Source organism: Lineus longissimus, chromosome 1, assembly GCF_910592395.1.
Source record: "Lineus longissimus chromosome 1, tnLinLong1.2, whole genome shotgun sequence".
Classification (NCBI taxonomy): domain Eukaryota; kingdom Metazoa; phylum Nemertea; class Pilidiophora; order Heteronemertea; family Lineidae; genus Lineus; species Lineus longissimus.
In genome coordinates this window covers 7,009,902-7,032,307 of record NC_088308.1, presented here as the reverse complement: position 1 = coordinate 7,032,307, position 22,406 = coordinate 7,009,902, and the positions used below count along the sequence as shown (strand labels likewise).

At 38.4% G+C, this 22,406-nt stretch overlaps 1 protein-coding gene across 10 annotated transcripts in view; it reads right to left on the bottom strand.

Annotated features, from left to right (window-relative positions):
• Window positions 1-22,406, bottom strand: part of LOC135487369 (ankyrin repeat and fibronectin type-III domain-containing protein 1-like) — a 97,055-nt gene that overhangs the window by 10,042 nt on the left and 64,607 nt on the right. For 6 of the 10 annotated variants that reach the window (XM_064770971.1, XM_064770962.1, XM_064770963.1 and 3 more), the window contains 4 exons: window positions 8,591-8,700; window positions 6,322-6,353; window positions 488-616; window positions 69-128 (listed from right to left, as the gene is read on the bottom strand). In XM_064770971.1, the coding sequence (XP_064627041.1) occupies window positions 69-128; window positions 488-616; window positions 6,322-6,353; window positions 8,591-8,700 (331 nt within the window). Of the gene's footprint in view, window positions 1-68; window positions 129-487; window positions 617-1,917; window positions 2,050-6,321; window positions 6,354-8,590; window positions 8,701-13,994; window positions 14,099-16,786; window positions 18,069-22,406 lie in introns of those variants that run through there. The other 4 variants (XM_064771011.1, XM_064771020.1, XM_064770982.1 and 1 more) reach the window with 4 other exon arrangements.

The window sequence follows — 22,406 nt, the reverse complement described above, 5'->3', positions numbered from 1 at the left end:
AAACCTTGAAAGGAATTTCAGAATGTTGGGCTAGGTGTTATCAGTCTAAAAATTAAATGGGGACAAACCTTTCTGTTTCATTTTCTTTATTTTGTTGGCATGCATTTTTCACACTAAATTTCTCTGTCCTACAACAAATAACAACAAACGAAATGAACGTGGGAAAACAAATGAAAATGGATGAAACATGCAGTGGGAGAAGCAAAATAAGAATTTCTATGAAACTGAGACAGTAGTAGTCGAAATGGCAAACACCTTCCACCAAGCTAAGTAAAGTGCTTTGGGCCAAAATCAAAACATGACCTTTTCTCTGCTATGAAATTAAGATTTTTAATTTTTCTACCAAAATAAGCACTTTTTGCCTACTGAGTGTAATATGATGTGACGTGATAATCAAAGGGACAGAAAATGAGTTTGATGTGACAGAGTAAAAATTTAACTAAATTGCAACAGTCAAAAACAAAACCAAGAGTCAAAACTGACTTACCAATCTAAACTGACTGATCTCTGTCGCAGAGTTCGTTTCTCTAGGCCGTCTGTATCACGCGTCCGTCGCTCTTTCTGACTGAGTCGTCGTGCTAACCGTGATAGACCTTTACTTCCTGTTAAGCTACCCCTGAAAAGACAAATGGAGTTGCACGCACATTAGCGAAAAATATCACAAGTTTTGATTCAAGACGAATCCTCTTTGCAAGATGCTGAAACTGACGGTTGGTTTGGCAGCTATTCTCTGACCTGGAACACCAGTTGTCTTATTCCTGAAGCCTACGACATTCTGCTCAAAACTGACGAACAAGATTTTGGATTGTCTTCATAGAAGACCAAACATGGCGGCACCATATGACGATTTTCAAACATAAACAAATTTCTCCTAGAATCCAATTCCAAGGCGAGTATATCTCTTCTCCCGGCAGCCAATCACGTAACAGACATGCAATGATACGGTAAGTCAACCGAACATTACCTGAAATGGAAAACCCAGACAAGGTGGGAAACGCTAATGAAATGCGGGAAAATCAGCAGATGCCATCCTTTACAGCTGACCTTTTGATTGAGTCAAGAATGAATTGAGTAATGAGCGTGTTCTGTTGAGTATTCAAACTTCCGCGTCTGAGGTAAATACGTTTCGCCGACATGTTGTCGATTTCGCCTACTCCCGACTGTCACTGATAAACAAACTGAAAACACTAAAATCCTGACACTTGTGCGCCGGTTTTATATGTTGGGCACTATCATATGCTGACGCTGATGACTTCTTTTATACGAGGCAGACGTACACACGTAAAAATCAAAATCAACCAAATCGTGGAAAATAATTGATGAATCGTTCTAGTAAATGTACCCGAAACGACTACAGTCGATAGCGCTAATATGTTGACATCAGGTATGATTTGCCATTGGTCCCAAATGACGCTATATGGTGTGACGTTAATTGTCATTAAGTAAATACCACATGGATAGCGCTAATGTAGGCAATATCGGTGCATAGTTCAGGACCTACGTCATCAAAATATTTCATTTCCATCGCAATTTGTTATTACATGTTTTTGATCAGGGCAACTTTTGTTATTGGTAACGAGATGACTAAAAGAAGCCAAAAGGTGATTTAATGCATCAAAATACATGATAATCATTCACAAGTTTGATATCATATTTAGTAGGAAGCCAGAGTTTATAAATCAAATTGACATGCAATGGAAACTTTCTTTCATAAACAAGAATAGTTATACATGTAAGAATAAGATATAACTTTCTCTGGCCTCCACATGCTTTTGCTATTTTCGTGTGTAACCCGGCCGAAAACTAATGAAACTTTACAAAACAAACTTGATAATGTTAACAATTATTACTGAAAATAAAATAAGTGAGAAAATTGTTATTGTGATGCGAATTAATTTATGGTGTAAGTCAACTTACGTCATTTTCGGAACATGACCCATAACTGTAGGACAGGCGTCTAAACCAAATATTTTGATGAACAATTCTTTCAAACACATTTAATCCCTTTAGAAAGTATCCTATTGTTGCTTCAAGTGATAATCCTTTTAAAGTAAAGTCTCATGACTGAAAAATCTCGGCGAAGTTAACCTGTTGAGGACATTTATAGAAATGCCAGAATCTTTTATCAATGCGCTATTATACCCCAAGTCAGCATCATGACTAAGCATTGATCATAATCAATGGTGATGGAAATTTCTCCTGAATACAGCGAGACCCGCCCTCTATTTCGAGCCCGCAGGTCGATGAGTGATAATGGATTATCGATTTGCACTGATTGCCACAGGCCTCAGGATTATTTCGTAACAAATTCATCCTTCTGCAATATCCAAACTACTTCAACTCATTATAGGATTAAATCTTTAATCCCGTTACGTGATTGTTAAGGAACAATAGGGATATTCAACCAATTCATTGGAAACAGGGATAAGTCTTCTTTCAACAGTTCAAGACTTGTCAAAAAAACAGTAACACTTCCAAGTGCGGTTTAAAATTCATTAAAAAGATGTTCTGTTTATGGATGTAAACTAAACAACAATTCAAATTCGAAATAAATTATTCAATTCAGTTTCTACATTTAGAACACAAAACTAGTTTGGTATATTTGTTCTTAATCCTTCAACTACATTTACATATAAAACTAGAGATATGTTAATATCATTAGTTGAGGATATATCTCAAACTAACTGTTTTAGCAGCAGCACCATTAGGCATCAACTTAATATCCGCTTTGATTTTACAAGTAATATAGCCAAATGAATAGATTTGAAAGTCTCTTCTGTTGCACAGATCTTTTGCAGTCGGCTATGTCATACTTCGTAGAATATTCTTTTGAAAGGTATCATACCGTTACTAGCCAGGGCTGTGCAAAGCTGAGAGTGTCGACTCAAGGTATAATAGCTGAACAAACAATGGCCTCTCCAAACACAAGCTTGGGACAAATAATTTCAATAAGATTTAAATTATCTACCCAAAGGGTAAACAAGTGTTACTGCGTGTAGGCCAATATCAAACAGAAACTATTAAGACAAAAGAATTTGTGATTAGAAGTAGGATGTTTTGAGAATGATAACCGTCCATGGTGAAAATACAATGTGGTATAATCACTTTGTAACTAATAAAGGACTTGAGAAATATTCGGGAGTTGACAGGTACATTGACAGCAAATACAGGAACCTGCCAGGTTGATTAGAACAAACAAAAGAGTACATGTAGGACATTTGAATGTGTGGTTTTATAGAACAGAATTCAGTAGTTGAGTCATTTTCCACTCCAAAAAACTGATATTGCACATGCGGAAGTTGATTTTTACACCCAATGATTCAGAAACAATGTTACATGCAGAATTTCACAACAAATGAACCTTCATGCGTATTATTTATTAAAACGTTGTGCTCATCTCTATCTACTCCACCCTTAGAATAGTTAAACAACTGTACATACGTATTCCTACAAATCTGGGGGGATTAGCGACGATGTACGTCAACTATGCAGTTTATATGACAGGAAATTCATCAGAAGTTGGGCGGGTTAATCGATTAACCATGCCGCGTAACATGTTAGTCGGAATCACATTGAACCTTGGGAGCTACGCCAGGTGACTTGTCGACATCTAATATGGGCGTGAGCAAAAATGTCGATATCTACGTGCTCTTAACCAATTTGTTAATCCATAATCAACTATGCAGTAGCTGATAATTCAATTATCAGTAACTTGTTTAATTAAGGGAAACTACTCTAAAACTGTAATTTTTTAGCCCTAAATGTTTGCCAAAAAATCCTTATCAGATTTTGCTACCATTTATTTCAATTAATGGGTGCTTTTCCCAATGATGAAACTGCTATAATATTAAACATTTTGTGATTTCATCCCCTCACACAAAAATCGTGAAATGTAAGGTCGCAAAAATAAAGGAAACAGAGCTTGAAAATGAATGCCACAGTCTTAGTAATATCAGCATCCTCACAGGGTCGTACTCAAGGAGTCACCTGTGCACAGCCAATCAAGACTGACACATTAATCGTAGGAAAATTACTATCAGTCGCAAACATGTGATATTTACAGAAGAGTTGATTGGTGATTTACCGATCTCCCACCAGTTGCGACATCCTCATCTAAATATAGCACACAGCAAACTTCTCTGCCCACTGATTTCTGTGTCCGTCTATTTTGAGATGACCAAAATCTATAAATAGATGACAGGGCCGAATCATGTTACTATTTACAGACATTTAGCGAAAGAAAGCTGTGTTTACATCCGCTTGGACCGACCCTTGGGACATCAATGTAGCGTGATTTTCTCTGATGAGTTTTCCAAAAGATGGTGGGAAAAAGGATGAAAGTGGGAGGGGGGATTAATCTACGATTTACGACCACTAATGTGAGTCTCTGATTGGTATCATCAAATTGTGCCAAAGAGCTTTCAGAACTACAGTGGAACCTCTCCGTTGCGGACACCTTTATAGTCCTTGATAGAGAGGTGTCCTGATTACAGATGTCATATTGAGGGGAAACAACTAATTTGGGACCAAAACTAGTGTCCTTAATAGAGAGGTTGTCCTTAATACAGAGGTGTCCGCTATGGGCACTTCCGCAGTATACTTGTTTCACCGCAATTTTCATGTCACTGCAAGAAAATGGTGACGTCACAATGCTTAGAAAATCAATATTTTATGGCTTATTCTGGCTTCTTGAAACTCAATCAGGATGGAGGTTTAATCATCACGGAGCACGTGAAGGTGAATTAGAAATAAGCATGATTGTCATGGTATTGTTTAACAAGTTACAAATTATGAGTCATTGACGTGATAAAACACCCAGGGCTTCTCTGAGGGCGCTCAAGAGAGTCATACACGTGGAATGTGTAGCATTGATCGATCAGTTAGGTCAGGGCTCGGTAAAATTTGACATCAGGGGGCGCTTTTCTCTTATCTTATGCATAGGATGAGAGAAAAGAGCCCAAAATTGTCTAATTTTACCGTTGTCAGGGTCATGGGAGTCAACTTTTTCATGGATAGCTTTAGTACAATGCCGTCATTGCACTTCATGTAAAGTTGGCGTTCTGTCTATCATTAACAGGTCTCATCTCAAAAAGGCAACGCACCAAAAGTTAATGAAATCATCAATAGATAATTAATGGACATCATGTGCCCATCCATTCCAATCCCCGAGAGTACCATCGGCAAATCATCCAGATATACACTTTTGTATCAAAACCACAATAAACTTCCTAAAAAGGGAAATATTGGGCAAAACTTTTATGAGAATGAGTCAGAAACTTACCAAAATATTCCACAACATACACCACTACACTCCCATATATGCACAGGTTACTTGTAGGCATAACAATGCAATAAGCCAGTAATATCCAAAATAATCAAAAAATTAGGAACTTTAAATTTCCAGCCATGCAGATGTGACCTCAATTAACCATTTAATGGGGTCATGGGGCAATCCATTTTTGGGGTGGTGAAAATCAAGTAAAAAATTTAATAGAAAACCAATTAACATCAACATCTACAAATGTTTGGACATTTTGATTATTTCAATTTAAGCAAGATTGATTTTTTAATTCAAGAAGAAAATGAACTAATATACCTATATTTTGTGATCACAGACAAGCTCACCCCCTTGCTCATCAAAATAGACCGACCCACACAACAAGGACCAACTACCTGGGACACACCCGAGCGCCCATATATTGTCCACAGATCAGAATGTTTTATGACAACTATATTTCTGTGGTCTGGGCAGTGCATTCAGAGGCATCATCCCCCGAACAAAGGCGACCTGAGCCGCCACGACTGTGTCCCACACTTTCATTGTTTGGCACGCTTACTCAACCAATTGGAGCCCAAGAAAATAATATTCAAAATGTGCAATATCCATGTTATTTTCAAAATTCATTGTTCTGCCTGTCCATCAATAATTTTTTTAAGAGTACACAGTTATCTGTCCGTTGATAAACACAGATAACATCATGTGACCAACATGTAGTGTGATAATAGCGGTAATAAAACTGATAAATTCAAATTGGGTAGTAAAAAACTAGAATTATCAATATGGAAACATGAAACAATGTCCAAACATAAAAACAGCACATCCTTAATACATTTATATCAGGAGTTTGTGGTGACATTATCAATCACAACTGCCTATTTATTATAGAACAAAGTTAGTTTCGACTTGGCCACTTCAATTTAATTTCACCTCTGTGATCTAAAGACTTCTTTATGAAAGACGGTATTGTATAAGGCCAAAACATTCAGCATAATGTCACAAATAATCATCAAACTCAATGGACAAAAACAAAAAATTCATACCTTCGGTCCTCAACAGCCATGTTTGCCATATTCTGAAAAGATAAAAAGATAAAACATTAGAAGAGATATCACTTTGTGAACTTTCAAATTCAACTACTGGGTGTTTGGTAAAAAGTGAACTGAAATTGAAAAACTGATTGAAACCAACTTCATTCTTTCACCTTATAATGAATCTTTTTAAAGGGTGTCAATTTCATTTCAATGAAATGGATTGCTTTCATTGGCTGAATTTTCATTTTAAGGCCAAGTCGTTTAAAAGAACAGAAAAAAGGAAATTTGGGTCTTGAGTTCAGAAGCAGGAGAGAAATGGCTTGTGGATAGAATGGAGATGGAAGTTTCTGGAGATGGGGTTTTATAAAAAAGACACAACAGAGGTGTTAATGAACAAAAAAGGCGTTCAAAAACATACCTTAAAAAGTTTGTCATACATGATTTAAAAGTTGCTTTGGTACTTTGAAGATTAATCCACATGTAACACCTTATCCTGCTGAATTATACAAATTTTTGAAATGGACTGGTTTTAGGAAATTGTGCCACACACAATGTCCGCTCACAAATAATCAAAGAGTCAAGCATATGACCTCATTCTGAGTTTTTTATTCTTTTCATGGAGCATGCCGGGAGTGTGAATCTAACAACCGGACACGTGGAGGACGACAATGCAGCACTATGATGCAGACGACCAGAACAGTGTCAAAAACAGCAGATGGGTTTAGTTCGTTGATTGGATGGCAGGTGGCAGCATGGTGACTGGTGCCTGGGTCCTGGCTAAGAGGGAGAGTACCGACCCGGTAGTACATGCTTTCGATTTAAAACGTAAGATGGGGACACTCTTGTTCTAGAGAGCTCAAGCCAAAGCAACTCATCCGATATGAATTGGATTGCGCAGAAAGATCAAACTCAGCATGAGATATTTGACCTCTCGCCAACAGGAGGGACTTTTTTTCCCCTTGAGGTTGGTTTGGGGGGGGGGGTAGGCCTATTCGTATGTGTTGATTGTACATAGGGTTGGCTGAAAGAAAAGGACATGGATACAAGATTTCCATCCCTTTCAGTTGTAAGCAATTCGATGCAAGAGATATGCGAGAGATGACCCCAGTCATAGTTTTGCAAAGCTATAATATGATACTGCACGATTCAGGTTGGGTAAATATGATAGATATTATTGCCAAGGCATTCTTGTTCTTTCACTCAAACAAGTTAGTGAAAATCCAGGGTCGGTGGGAATCAGATATGAACATTTCCCAGGTAATACACGCTACTGGGAATAAAAAAGGTATGAAGGTTTGGGTTGGCGGTTTTTCAAATAATGTGATGAAATTTTACTGGAATTGAGAAAGACAAGAAGAAAACACACAATGAAAGCGAGGCAAATTTTGAAAAGCTGTCGGAAATGAGATTATTTTGGTAACCATTTGCTTCTAAAACAAGCAATAGGTAAATGTTATTTTGTTGGCCATATGAGGTTAATAGGGTCACTCCAGCGGACAATATGTTTCAATCTGGGGACAAACATTTCAAGGAACAAAGTAGGCCCAAGGAACAATGATGGTGATTGGCAAAAGGTTGGGACAATCCAAGCAAATAGAAAAGACAAAAGCAAAACCGATTGGGGTCAACTGATTAAACTTAAATATTGACTGGGGACACTTTAGCTCCAAAAGGTGTTGGTAGCTGTTTCCCTAAGACAATGCAACTCACAATGACAAAGGAATAAAGCCTTTGCCTCTCTCCAAAAAACAGTATGTCATTAGAAAGAAGGAAATTGGTGATCAAATGTGTTCTAATGTTGGATTAAAAGTCAGTTTCAGCTGGTAAAGATAATGACTTACTCCCTTGTGTAGTAGGAGATATGGTCAGGTAGTTAAGGATGCATGCGAGGGAGGGGGGCATTCAACAGAATGAAGCTCATTAGGACAAGGGATAAGGCACCAACTTTCTCTTCATAAAACAATATTAGTCATTAGAAAGAAGGAAATTAATGATGAATTGGTTCTAATGTGAGATCAGAAGTCAGTTTCAACTGGTAAAGACAACAGCCAACTCCTGTTTGATTTGGGTATGCTGGAGATACAGTTGGGTAGTTTAGGATGGAATAAATACACCCCTAATGCACGGGGTGCCAACACAATGGGGTGTAGAGGTGGAAGGAAGCTGGAGGGGTGCTTAAAGGCCCACTTGAACCAGAAAATGGTACTTTGGTTGGTTTCAAAATGTTTCAGGAGACGCTCCCGAACCAAATAAAAGATTGTGAAAATTGTCAACTTACTGCTTTCGGTGGTGTAGTGTAGTAGAGGGGAACGTTGCGAGATTCTTGCGTGGTTGCGCTCGTTAATACATCGGGCTCGTTTTCATCATCGTCAAGACTCCATGCAGCACCTACAAATAAACAAAGACAAAATACATGAGAATCTCGCAAGAAATAACCATTGAACAATGCTTGGAAGTTTCCAACCAGAAGCTAGAACCTGAAAAAGAGGTTTCCGTGAAATGTAAGAAAGCCGGGGAAATTGATATTGACAGAGAGTCAGACAAGAGAAAAAAACGGCAACAATCATGAATTTAAAAGCTTCTAAGAAATTCAGACAAGTTTCACTTTTTAAAATCAGAGAGAAATCTTCTTTGAACTTTACTGAAGAGGTACAAACACTATTGACATTTCATGAAGCCATATATTGTAATCATATGCATAACATAATGACAATTACTCAGAAACCATTTGAACTTGGTAAAAAAGCCACAACAGCTGATTGTTTCTGCCGGGAAGATATCAATCTGTCCCCGAGGGATACATCTCAGACACAATCAGGAATTCCAAGAAGCCATCTCTCGGCGCTGCAATTCTAAGATGCAAGGCTTGAGAATAAGGACTCACGTGGTATCCAAGGTCGAAACGTTTCCCGCGGAAGGCTAGGACTAACAGACGGAGATGACACTGCGTCTCCTAGCAACGACCGCAACAGCTGACTGACAACTCCAGGCATTCTCGACGATTTTCAAAAATTAACGATGATGAACTTCCAAGTTTTAATTGTGCGATCTTCACTCCATGATCATGTGATCTGATGTTGGGAATGGTACGAATTATGAATTCAAGTATGACGCAGACGCCCTGAATCTGCTACAGCTTAGAATCCAAATATAACCCTTAAACTTATCGTTTCCACATCAGCAATATCGAGATCGAAGAATAACGAGATATGATTTTCATGAAATTGTGTTGACTTGCGGGAATATAGCACAACAGGTGTCCGAATATAACAGATTTTGCAAAGTTAGAAAATGTACAAGTTTGAAAGAAGATGTTATGTTGATGGTGGTTGAGGTTCTAATGACTCAGCCGTGATTGTTGTCTTTTTAAAGAGGGACCCCAAGATTCCCACATGCTGGTCTGCCAAGCTCGCCGATCTTGACAGGAAGCAGAAGTGTCAAAACATAAGCGTCCACCTAGCTCTGAGAATCCACAGCAGGATTCCTAAACAAACTGTACCATGCTAATTAACTGACCCAATATGCTAATTAACTGGTTCCAAATGCTAATTAACAGTACTGGTGGTAATTAATAAACAGGTCTTTGATTAAGACAAGATACCCATTAGAATTTGATTGGCTATTTACTGTTTTTATATTTACCGGGTAGGCCTAATTGCTTGAGGGGTAATTAGGGTGACATGGTGCTGTACCTGATTGGTGATGAGGGACACTTATGTTGTGACTAGACCTAATCCCCTAATCCCCAGGCTGTGTTGTCATTGGTGATGGTGGAATAAATTTGTTTATTAGATGTTTCAGTGCCAAGTCCAAATAGATAAAGATTTATAACAGTTATCAATAATTTCTGTTCTGACACCATCTTTATAAAGATTCTTCATGGTGTCATCTTGTATGTAAACAAACTTACATGTATCATAATACTTTTTTGATATCAAAGTTTGTTTTTTGCACTTTTGTTTGTGTATCATAGGCATGAAATCAACAATTGATAAGGACTACTGTCCTAATTCTTGATGAGTTAGAGTAAGTCTAAACATATAAAACCACCATAAATCCTAAAATCCACATGAGTAATAAAGTTGCCATGGCATGATCTGCATTGTAAATCAATAGCCACATATTGAAATAGTTCATGTTATGATCACAAGTTATTAGACAAGTTTGTACAACATACATCCATGAATATTTTAATAAAACAATAAAATTCATAATAATCAATTTAGAATAAAATATGATACCTCTTGTTTTTTTTATGGAGCCAAAAATATCCTGAATCTATAATAGAAATAGATGTGCACCAACAGACCATACCTAAAATTAGAGGCAGGTCTTCCCTGGTAAATAATTGAAAATAATTGTACCAATTAGAGAATCAACAAAATTTTTATATTCAATACAATCGACATGGAATCAATAACTACATGGGATATATTTAGTGAAAATAGCAATAATGTCCCGGAATAGAATGTTTAATTTGATGTGGGTTTGTCCATGTCACTCTAAGGATGAAATACCATTGTACATTGATGTGTATATGTAATATACCAAAAGTAAAGGTATTATCGATTTCGTTTCAGAAGATGATTTCACCGTAAGGTTACCAGCAACAATATGCATTTAGGTATAGAAAATATACATGTGCATCACTGTTAGGCTGAACATTGTTTATCTTCTGAACCTGGGGCAAAGCCCGAGTGAAAAAACCTGCAGGAATTAGGTTATAACTTGGAACTGATCCAGTTCCGATGAGTATGTTTTAAAAAGCAACAATCAATGCTCGTTCCACTCATTTAGCTATATCGATAACGCATGAAAATCAATCCTTAGGTTCTCTTTATTCTTAGTCATACCTGAGCTAAATTTAGCCGCTGACAGATATTTATGTCCTGGGCATGCATCCAAAGTCAATTTCGCTGCGCTATTTTTGGAACGCTGATGCTAAATATAAGCGCCGACATATCTCCAGTTAGCAAAGGTATTGGAAAACAAAGCCTTCGAGAGATAATTGGTTGCGAGTTAAGACTGTTCTTATAATGTCTGGCGATTGTACTGAAAAGAGTCTGTGAAGTACACCTCCTGGCGCTCAAAGCTCACAACGTTGGTGTTCTTAAACTGAAAGAATTAAAGTACTGGATCAAACTATTTTTTCGACCTTGAAGGGGAGGCAGTTCGTAATGACTGGTGGTCCAGGAAAATAGAAATGCAGTTTTACACAATGCCATAGAGCAGCTATTATGCATACAAAACGGAAACTTAGTAGGCCTATTTATAGCATTTGTATAGTGTCTTCACACGGCAATGCTGAAATTTATCTTCAGCATGTATTTATGCATTTGGAAATTTTCAAATTCAAATTCAATTACAAATTTCTAACTTTAACGAAAGGCGTAGGCCAGCTGCTCAGCTGCTTGATTGATATCTAAGTTATGACATGGAACAATCAATCACTACAGCCAGCTGTAGTTACCAGGCCAGCCAACCTGTCTCAATATTTGATTTATCATCAGTTCAACAGCATGTGATGAAGTGTACCCAATGGCACTCATTTCATATTCCCAGGCTCTGCAGAAATGCATAATTTTCCAAGTTTGCCTCGGTCACCTAAAGACATTCACGATATGTGGAGGCTAAAGCTTGAAGAACTGTAAAGTATGGATTGAAATTCTTTAATTTGAGAAAAACACTGTAAAGTATGGATTGAGATTCTTTAATTTGAGAAAAAATACTGTAAAGTATGGATTGAGATTCTTTAATTTGAGAAAAATACTATAAAGTATGGATTGAGATTATCTAATTTGAGAACAACACTGTAAAGTATGGATTGAGATTCTTTAATTCGAGAAAAATACTGTAAAGTATGGATTGAGATTCTTTAATTTGAGAAAAAATACTGTAAAGTATGGATTGAGATTCTCTAATTTGAGAACAACACTGTTAAGTATGGATTGAGATTCTTTAATTTGAGAAAAATACTGTAAAGTATGGATTGAGATTCTTTAATTTGAGAAAAATACTATAAAGTATGGATTGAGATTCTCTCATTTGAGAAAAACACTGTTAAGTATGGATTGAGATTCTTTAATTTGAGAAAAATACTGTAAAGTATGGATTGAGATTCTCTAATTCGAGAAAAATACTGTAAAGTATGGTTTGACATGTCAATGTTTTAATGGTATATATGCTAATCTATATCTATATTTCATATTGCACTTCTATGTACATTGACAATGCTGTTGGGAATAAAAGCCCCAAACAGGTATATGCACGTCCTCAGGCAGACGTTGAACTTCACCTAAATAATCAAAATCAATAGGTTCTATATCGGCAAGGGATCATGTTGCCATGGTATTGCTAACAATACGGCCATAAAAGCCAGGCACGATAGCATAGTCACGCCATCAAGAGTGATCGATGCCAAGCCAAATATAGCGGGTAGCGGCTAAATTTAGCTATTGATGGGTTAAATATAGAAAGGTTTAAATGAGGGAATAAAATATTAATCAATACGAACGGTAATTATCATTTGAGACAAATCACGAATATTGGAGCTCAGGCGGAAAATACTGATAACTATTTGCAAAGTTTTATGTTAAAGTAAGTAAATCCAGTTCCCTATGGTTACGATATTATATGACATCTTTAATTGGATTTTTCATATTGATCTATACTCATAACACATACTTAGCAGGCACCTGTAATGACCCCTGTTATGAACTTTTATCGCATGCAATAAATATCACAGATTGCTTGTGTGTGTTGTGCGTTCAACACAGTGTAAATGAGTACCTCAACAGATTCATGGAGGGAGAAGAGTGATTATACAGAGAATGGACTTGATCGATGCGTATTGAACTGCAGAGAACGACAGGGCTATTTATAGTAAGTGGGAAGGGCTGGGTCCATTAACGCTCGACTGTAAAACGAAGCGCAATCGATGCAGTCTTTCGACTTCCGCCAAAACCCATCTGACAGGTTTGTTAAACTTGGAGTTGTGTTAAATCAGGCATAGCTATGCACTAATTAAGAAATGTTAATCGATGCTTGGGGTTGAATAAAACCTGAGAACCAGGTAGGTAGTAGCATTGGGTATCAAAGTAGTCGAAAAATTATTCAAAATGAATAAGACAAACAACACAGCATAAAACGTTTGGGCTGGCTGATATCCTCGGGACCCCCCATACCACCCAGGGATCGGCAGGGGTAAATGAAGTGTGAAACCAAGAGTTTTGATCCCACAGCGAGCCTTCGGGCACATTACAGAACTGTAAAGGGCCTCCTAGAAAAATCTTTCATAAGAAAGAAATATTTCATGAATATCAGAGTTGAGCATTTCATATGAGAAGCAAGTAGGCCTATAACCATGACATAACATAGTGATGAAAAGCAGGTGACAAAAGCAGCTTACAAATTGGAGCCCAGCATTGAATGCTAAGTTGTCACAATTTTTAATTGATATCACACAAAAGGTGTGGGATCAAACAGTGACTCAGCTCTACCAGGGCAGGGTGGGATTGCAATTGCATGCTATGCAAATCACCCTTTGACATATGAGAACATACTTGAAGGGGTTGGGGAAGGTCCTGGATATCAACAAATTCGAGAGCATCAAAATGAAAATTTCACTTACATACGCATTCAGCTAACCTTTGAAATTTGAGAATTTGAATTACCTTTCATACCTGTTTTTGCGAGCTGATATTCCCACTGACGATGTCGTAGACACAACACAGTTGTCATGATGCTATGTCGCTAACGACGACCGTCAGCTAAACCGGTCCTTGTCCTAATCGACGTTGGTATGAATGAGACCGTAATCATATTCCGATACATGGCAACCTGGGAGCCTGCGCTAAAAATAACCCGTACAAGCTATTTATAGACTTGCGATGTGGTGCCTCTATTGTCAGACATCCTCTATACAGCGTTTTAGCTTCTTTGACACGCAATCTATCAATATTATCAATCGATATGCTAGTTTTGTTTTCATGCCCCAAGCATGCTAGGCTAAATGGCATATTGATCCCATGACATCAATTGCAATGGGGACTCTCTATTGATTTGTTGCCATGGTGAGAGATATTTTCGAACAATTTGTAATATATTTAGATGAAAATAAGATAAAGAAATTGAGATGCATACACTCTGTTATTGAAACGTTTGGCATTGACTAAAAAGCGACGCCCACGTTGCAAAAGATCTTTCCTACAACAAAGTTGACATCAAGGGAAGGCCTACAATTATCTCGATAATCAGGTCTTCCAATCTAGTTATCAAATATCTTGTAATTTTTCCGAAGTCTGACCATAGAAGCAGGAACAGCATATGATTCGGATGCAGCGGGCTGGTCGTATTCTGTCAACCGGTACCACTACGACAAGTTATCTTCTCTATATCAGCCCCAACAACAACAACAACGAAATTTGGCAGGATGCCAACCAATCATAAGGTCGCTTTCGTATGTCATGTGGTATGCACACCTGAGCCACATGATGCTACTTCAAATCATTCTCACCTCGGTTACAAATTGCCCCGAGTGGTATTTTTGCTATAAATTTATCATGATAATTTCCTGTCATAGCCTCATTTACAATGTATATGGAGTAATGAATAAACTAATAAAAGATAACCAGAATTACGGGTGCATACACGATTCGATCTCACGGAATCAAGAATAGGTTGTATGCTAATTTCATCACCTGTTGACCTTGGCCATTTGAAAAGTTTTGATTTGGTGACATAAAATCCTCTGGGAGTTTGGTATCCTCGATACCCATTGGCTAATCATCCAGCCACACAAATTCCCGCATGTATTTCCCCTTGAAATATGTAGCTTCTGGCGTTGATCACCAATAGAAATTATAAGAATAAAAACTGTCCTCCCACCCTGATTTCGCCCTGGAAGTGTTCGGACGAGGAAAAAAATTTCATAGTTACTTGCCATTAATCATGAGAAGTCTTCCAAAGCAATGATATACTTTTGAACCAGGTAAAAGAGCTTCCACGAATTGTTGAGTTACACATGATTGGTGATCAGGTAACTTGCCGATTCAAAGGCGTACGCTACATTTTCTATTCTCCCCGGAGGCGAACATGCAGCCAGGTTTCTTCAGAGCCGAGTGGAATGCTCTGTTTCAAGGAAATATCGACAAAACCACTTTCAAGTTTCCTAATCAGCGTGCTGTGATGCACCTGTATAACATAAATTGAAAGCCAGGATTGAGCGCAAAATCCTCCTAACGGTCCATAAGAGAGTGCATGGCCCCTGGGCCCATATATCTGAAAGGACTGCTGGAGCCGAACCTTACCTCAGAGCTGGTACACAGACTGGGTCAGAGCATTTTTTGAGTGTGCATTTTACGAGGATTGTATATTGTGACCCGCAGCTTGTCTACCTGTGGTCCACATGGAATGCTTTACAATGTTTATTGCAAACAGTAACAGACACTGAGAAATTCGAGGCAGACCTGAAGACCTTTCTGTTTTGACAGGTCTATTGCGTGGTGGCGTCTTGAGCGTGCTATATCGAAGAAAGATGCCAGAGATATATGTGCTGAGAAAGGTTTGTCTGACCACCACAAGGGGTGCCAGAATCTACCCGTATGATAATATGACTACATTTTTTCTACCTTATCAATAAATAATGGTTGAAATATACACCAGGATATGATGGCGCCACCTGTCGGTGTTGGCACAGCCACCCCGACCTAAGAGTCCCTTTAAGAAGTAAATGATACAACTTTACTGACTCCAACATGGTTACACATCAACTTCAAGAGAATACACAAGCTCTGACCTTTTCCTAACAGTGACATCTATCTTATTCACATAGGCTTGGAACAATATTATCAAACAACAAAAGTTATTTTAAAAGTGCTTTATTCTATTTATGTATGAATATTGATTTCAAAGCTAAAAGAAATCAGAAATTATTCAATATCAGAGGTGTAAATTAACTAAGTCGGTCTGTAATCAATGAATATTTTTGGAATTATTGTTTATTTAGTGGCGAGTTTTCAAATTTCATGGGTCAAGATATATATTTTTCATTTTTTTGACATGACCCTTGGTATATCAGGAAATAAGGAGATAAGAGTTGCACCATGGACCAAGAAACAACCTCACCCCATGAATCATGTGGTGCTACTGTTCAAACCTGGAAATATCGACAGACCAGAACTAGAGAACATTTTTAGCTCTTTAAACAATATTGGCAGATTTGCAAAGTAAAGTAGGAAAAAACTGGAGACCCTGGTGGAAATCTACACTATGAGAGAGTGTCTCACTCTCCATCAAATCCTGGTACTTATAATCAGGAACAATATTTACAGAAAATTGACTACTCTTTCCCTATTCTTCCCAAAAACAAACTTTTTGATGCACTGAAGTTGCCCAGTCACTCTCTCACAATTGACGTTTCCAATCCAGTGTATCTATAAAACCTTGAAGCAACACGCGATATCTATATACTCACGTGGGATAGCCGGTGGAGGCGTCTCCTCCTCCTCCTCCCCATCGAAGACATCATCATCTCCTTCTTGGTCATAGTCATATCCCTTATACGCTGGTCCGATATACACCACTTTGCACCGCCGTAATCGGAAGCTCATTTTGTCTAAAAGTCTACTCAAATCTGGCCTTTTTACTCCTTTGCTATAATCCCCTCTCACCTCTGGGGAGCATTTGCTTCCCTTTGGCCCTTTTTCTCCTTTTATGCCCTTATGTCCATGGCAACGAGGCAATGACTTTTCAAATGTTGCCATATCTAATTAACAGGACAGGAATTACAACATCAAAGAGGAATTTAAAAGTTGTCGAGTGAGAAAGCAATTTAAGTTTGTGGTGCTGAAGCTACTAGAATCGTGCTCTTCCCAACGGAACTACCATGATCCTTGCAAAGAACTAGAAGAATCCTACAGACAGAATTAGAAGAGAATCCTTCAAGCACACTCTTCAGAACAGAACTACCTAATCCATGCAGCATCTCTTCAAGACAGAACAACCAGAATCATTGCAGAATCTCTTCAAGCCAGAATTACCAAATCCTTGCAGCATCTCTTGTAGCCAGTTCTCCTCGTAATGACCATCTCTACTCAGTTCCCTCTATTCAAAGCCAACTGTCTGTTCCAATGTCTAGGTACACTTGAATGGATGACTCTCAACAGACACTGACTGCCAATCAGTCGACGTATTGTAAAGAAAATCTGCTGAAGTCTGAGTACACTTCCAAAGATTGACAGACACAGAGCCACACTGCTTCCAGACAACCACCGCGTTGCTCATATATTCTCTTTCTCGCGAACGGAGAATGATCCACTATGAAACCCAAGAGAAAACACTACGTGAATATTAAAGAGGGTTCATGTTGACGACAGCAGTAACATCGGAGAAGTTCATCACACGATATGATCTTCTTGATTCAGAAAATATTCGTTTGGAGAAGATGAAGTATCGGCCTAAAATTGCTCATTAATAAAAATTTGGTGCAAAAGTTTCCTTAGGATGGGTTTGAATGGCTGGATTGCACAGCTCGTGTGACTGTAACTGCTACAAGCGCCGCAGCCACCCCTGGGATGAAAAAATCTTGTTAATTCATCAACGGTTATCTCTCAGATATCTCGTTGCTGTTGATCAACATTTAGACACGGGAGCTAGAATTGCAGTCCCGGAGCACTCATGAACCTCGTCTAGTTCCAAATATACTGATATTTTTTACGATGGCCAGTAATAACACAAGAAGCAAGTTGGACTTAATACCTACTCACTTCAAGAAAAACATACAGAATATAACCACCATCGTGTAATGGTGTTAACCTAAGAATCCAGGAGGTAAAACAACCCCAGACAGACCATTAAACAGTTTTGATGACCCATGTATTCATAATCCACCAGTTTCAAAGGGAGTGATACCGGTTGTCTTGTCGGTTTGAAACGTCTGAGTGCGGTTGTACAGCCATCCCTCGGGTGCAAAAACACACTAACTAAAGACCAGGTAAAGACTTTGACATATCCATTACACTTTTTTCATTTCATCGATCCTCCTTTGTTATCAAATCTCTTCGTCTTGCTTGCTGTTCTTATGTCCAAAAGAAGACAAATCTAACTGTTAGTACTTTGTATAAAATTTTATAGAACTGGCGAAAGTAAAGAAATTATGCCAGTCAGGCTGCGGACTGTTCTTCTTCAAAAGTATTCCAAGTCGGCCCACGATTTGTAATTAAATGCTGCTATCTCTGATTGACGTTGCACTTGACTCATTTGAGAGCGTGAGAGACCCAAATTCTAGTCGGTCACATGCACTGCTCTTGGAGTTAATGTTCTTCACATCGGTTCAAACAAAGGGCTTTAGGGACATCGATCCAAAATGTACATTGACCGACCTCTGATTGTGTTTCGATGTGGCTGTATTTGGTAACATGTCGTTACCGAAATGTCAATTATATCATCACATTCATTCAATTATCACTGACAGGCTGATGTTGATATTCCTTCTGCAATCAGTAAGGAACTGATGATGTCACAGATTCCAAAATGAAGGTGTCACCGTTACTGTAGGTTTTGATGATGTCACAGAATCCAGAATGATGGTGTTACTGGTACTGTAGGTTTTGATGATGTCACAGAATCCAAAATGATGGTGTTACCAGTACTGTAGGTTTTGATGATGTCACAGAATCCCAAATGATGGTGTTACCGGTACTGTAGGTTTTGATAAAGTCACAGAATCCAGAATGATGGTGTCACCGTTACTGTAGGTTTTGATGATGTCACAGAATCCAAAATGATGGTGTTACCGGTACTGTAGGTTTTGATAAAGTCACAGAATCCAAAATGATGGTGTTACCGGTACTGTAAGTTTTGATGAAGTCACAGAATCCCAAATGATGGTGTTACCGGTACTGTAAGTTTTGATGAAGTCACAGAATCCAGAATGATGGTGTTACCGGTAGGCCCCTACTGTAAGTTTTGATGAAGTCACAGAATCCCAAATGATGGTGTTACCGGTACTGTAGGTTTAAATGAAGTCACATAATCCTGAATGATGGTGTTACCGGTACTGTAAGTTTTGATGAAGTCACAGAATCCAGAATGATGGTGTTACTGGTACTGTAAGTTTTGATGAAGTCACCGAATCCAAAATAATGGTATTACCGGTACTGTAGGTTTAAATGAAGTCACAGATCCAGAATGATGGTGTTTACTGGTACTGTAAGTTTTGATGAAGTCACAGAGTGAAAAATCATGGTGTCACTGTAGGTTCTAATGTCAGTTCCTCAAAAGCTATCAAACTCACTTAAACTTTCTCCAAACATCAGTCCTGTTATTCGATGTCAGTATGCTAATCCTCCAAGGAGCTATCCAGTTGTGACGTTCCAAATTTATAACAATGGAATATAATGGAGAATAAACAAACCATCTGATTGTGTATTCAGCGAAGAACAGCAAGGAGTCCATCGAAAGAATCCACACACAAGAACATAATCCAGAACTTAACAAGCATAGAAAATCTGTCCTAAGTTCAACTCCTGATGTCCAACTGTTCCATTTGTTATGAATATAATATGCCCTTCCTTTGTCCGTACATGCCCTCAACCCAAAAATTCTTATTGAAGTCTTGGTTAAATATCATAAGAACATAAACCGTGTAAGACGGAAATTTGTACTTGCAGTTTAGTAATGAAATAGCGACAAATCCTGCACTGACAATGGACATCCAAAGGAAAGATATCAAAACACAATGAAATGGTTGTTAAACAAGTTTTGCAAGTCATCGAGAAATAACTGACGAATATCATACTTTGTCTCAGAAGCGTCACTGCTTTTTAGTTCGAAGTCATCGATTACACTATTGTATGGAACCTCTACATCCTCTATAATATACCTATAATAATAAACCTATAAGATAGCTCGCTACTACTCAGTTGAATGCACTGCTAAAACCACTCTCTACCAAAGGAAACTTCATTCCAGCATGCGCTCTCTCTCACTGAAACCCCAGCATAAACAGAATCTTCAAAATATCGTTTGCCGATCGTTATAAATTTAGAGTCGTCATCATGCGCCTCACTGACCACTTGCCTAATCGGCACGGTTGTCTTTGAAGATCACCGCCAGTTGCCTTAATGAACGCAACAGCAGAAGCCTGGTGGTGAGATTCCTTATAAGGGGCTTAAAAATACCAACCAAGGTACAACTACTATCAAATTGACAATTCGCTGAATTCCAGAGGTTGATTTTCACAAAACTGCCAAGTTCATTATCTTATACTGAAAATCTAATGCTACTTGAGTTTGTTACATTCACAGACCTTTAATTTGCAGTCACAGGTAAGGGCTTATAAAAAAGGCCTACTTGGACGTACACAAAAAGACTCTACCCAATTAAATAACATCTAATGAAGACACCGCTAAGAGGCCTTACCAATGCAAGAATGAAAAACATTCAAATATTCAATCAAAATTTGAGAAAAAAACTAGATGCCAAAATAACAATTTAATTGGCTAAATCACTATGGTGTACCTCAAAGGGGAAGCACATTTGCAAAAAGACCTATAATTTCTTGTACAGTTTTTCAGAAAACGTACTGGAGTAAAAGATTTGTGTCAAATCGAATCATGTCTCAATAATGACAAATGTGTGGCATTTGGACACCCATCAATTGAATTGAATTGAATTAGTTCTCTTTTTTTGTATATCAGAAGGTGTCCTACATGTACAAGTATGTGTTAAATTGATTAATGAAACTTAAACCAACATCAAATTTGCATGTAATTTAGATGTAAAGACTCTCCTTCATGAATATCTCCAAAACATTTTAACCCTCTATCATATCTATCTCGAGTACCTACAGAGATTTTCTCCCCATCGCAGAGTCCCAAAAAGACGACTTCCCCTCACATATTGGGTAGACCCTTTATCTGCCTTTAAACCCTGTCCCTCGACCATACAAGTTTTCACTGCCGTATCTAGGGATAGCAACCGGTAGTTCCAGGTCCCCTGCTACAGAACCCTTTGTTCCTAACCGATATCTTCCACACCAAATTAGAAACCTGCGGGACGGGACGTTTTGTTTTGTTCACAGAGTTGGAATCAAATCAATCATTGTCACAATGGTTGAGGGGTGATTACGACGGAATCTTTGGAATGACTTTGAAGTTTCCCCCAAGTACGCTCCAATGGCTATGTGAATTTTTAGGGGTGTAAGTGGGCAATAATGCAACCAAGGCTCACTGAAATTGACTTTTCATGTAGATTTTGGTCACAGTTAGCTGCAGTCCAAATCACGATTGATATCCGCTTCACGTCAGTGACACGATGCACATGCGAGTTGCGCGCCAATGACGCACTAGTGACACACTTATTTCTCTATGTTCCGCATATTTTACGCTCGACCCCTGCGCTGGGTAGCACGTCAATGACCCCCACCACTGACACGCCAATGACGTGCTTGACGGGATATGCCATTTGAGGATGAATACATGTCTCTACCCAATACCCTACTACCAGGAGCTGGGGGGGACCCCTGCACACTCCACCCACAAGGCACTTAAGTAAGACATTTCCAATCATTCTATAGCGGGGGGGGGGGGGGGAACTTAGGGTTATGAACTTAGGGTTGTAACCAAAGGTGTTTTTCATGCTGACTTTTAAAGAAATGAGCGTATGGTGCTTTGCCTATAACCCCTTCATGACGAAAAATCTAACTACAGGCCGGCCTTCTTGTCTGTTTCTCATAAATACATTAAATATCCTACCTTTGACAAGTTGGTGAACATCGATGAAAAACTGAAGACTCTTCAGAAGAGGAGCAGACGCCCTCCTTTTCCCAAACATAAGATCCATATTTACAAGCGAGATCCTGTGGACTGTCACACGAAATGTTCAATTTGGATAGAAAATCCCGATTCTTTCACAGAAAAATCAGATTTAGATTATTGATGCTTATCCTGAGAGTAGCTAAGCAGCTAGAACAACAAACACAATATGACAATAGAGAACATTGTATTTAGCAAAAATCCTCCTGGCCCGGAATCCAAGCACTGAATGGTATTGTTAAAAAGTTCAATTTGAAGGCACTGGTATTGTCAGAAAGT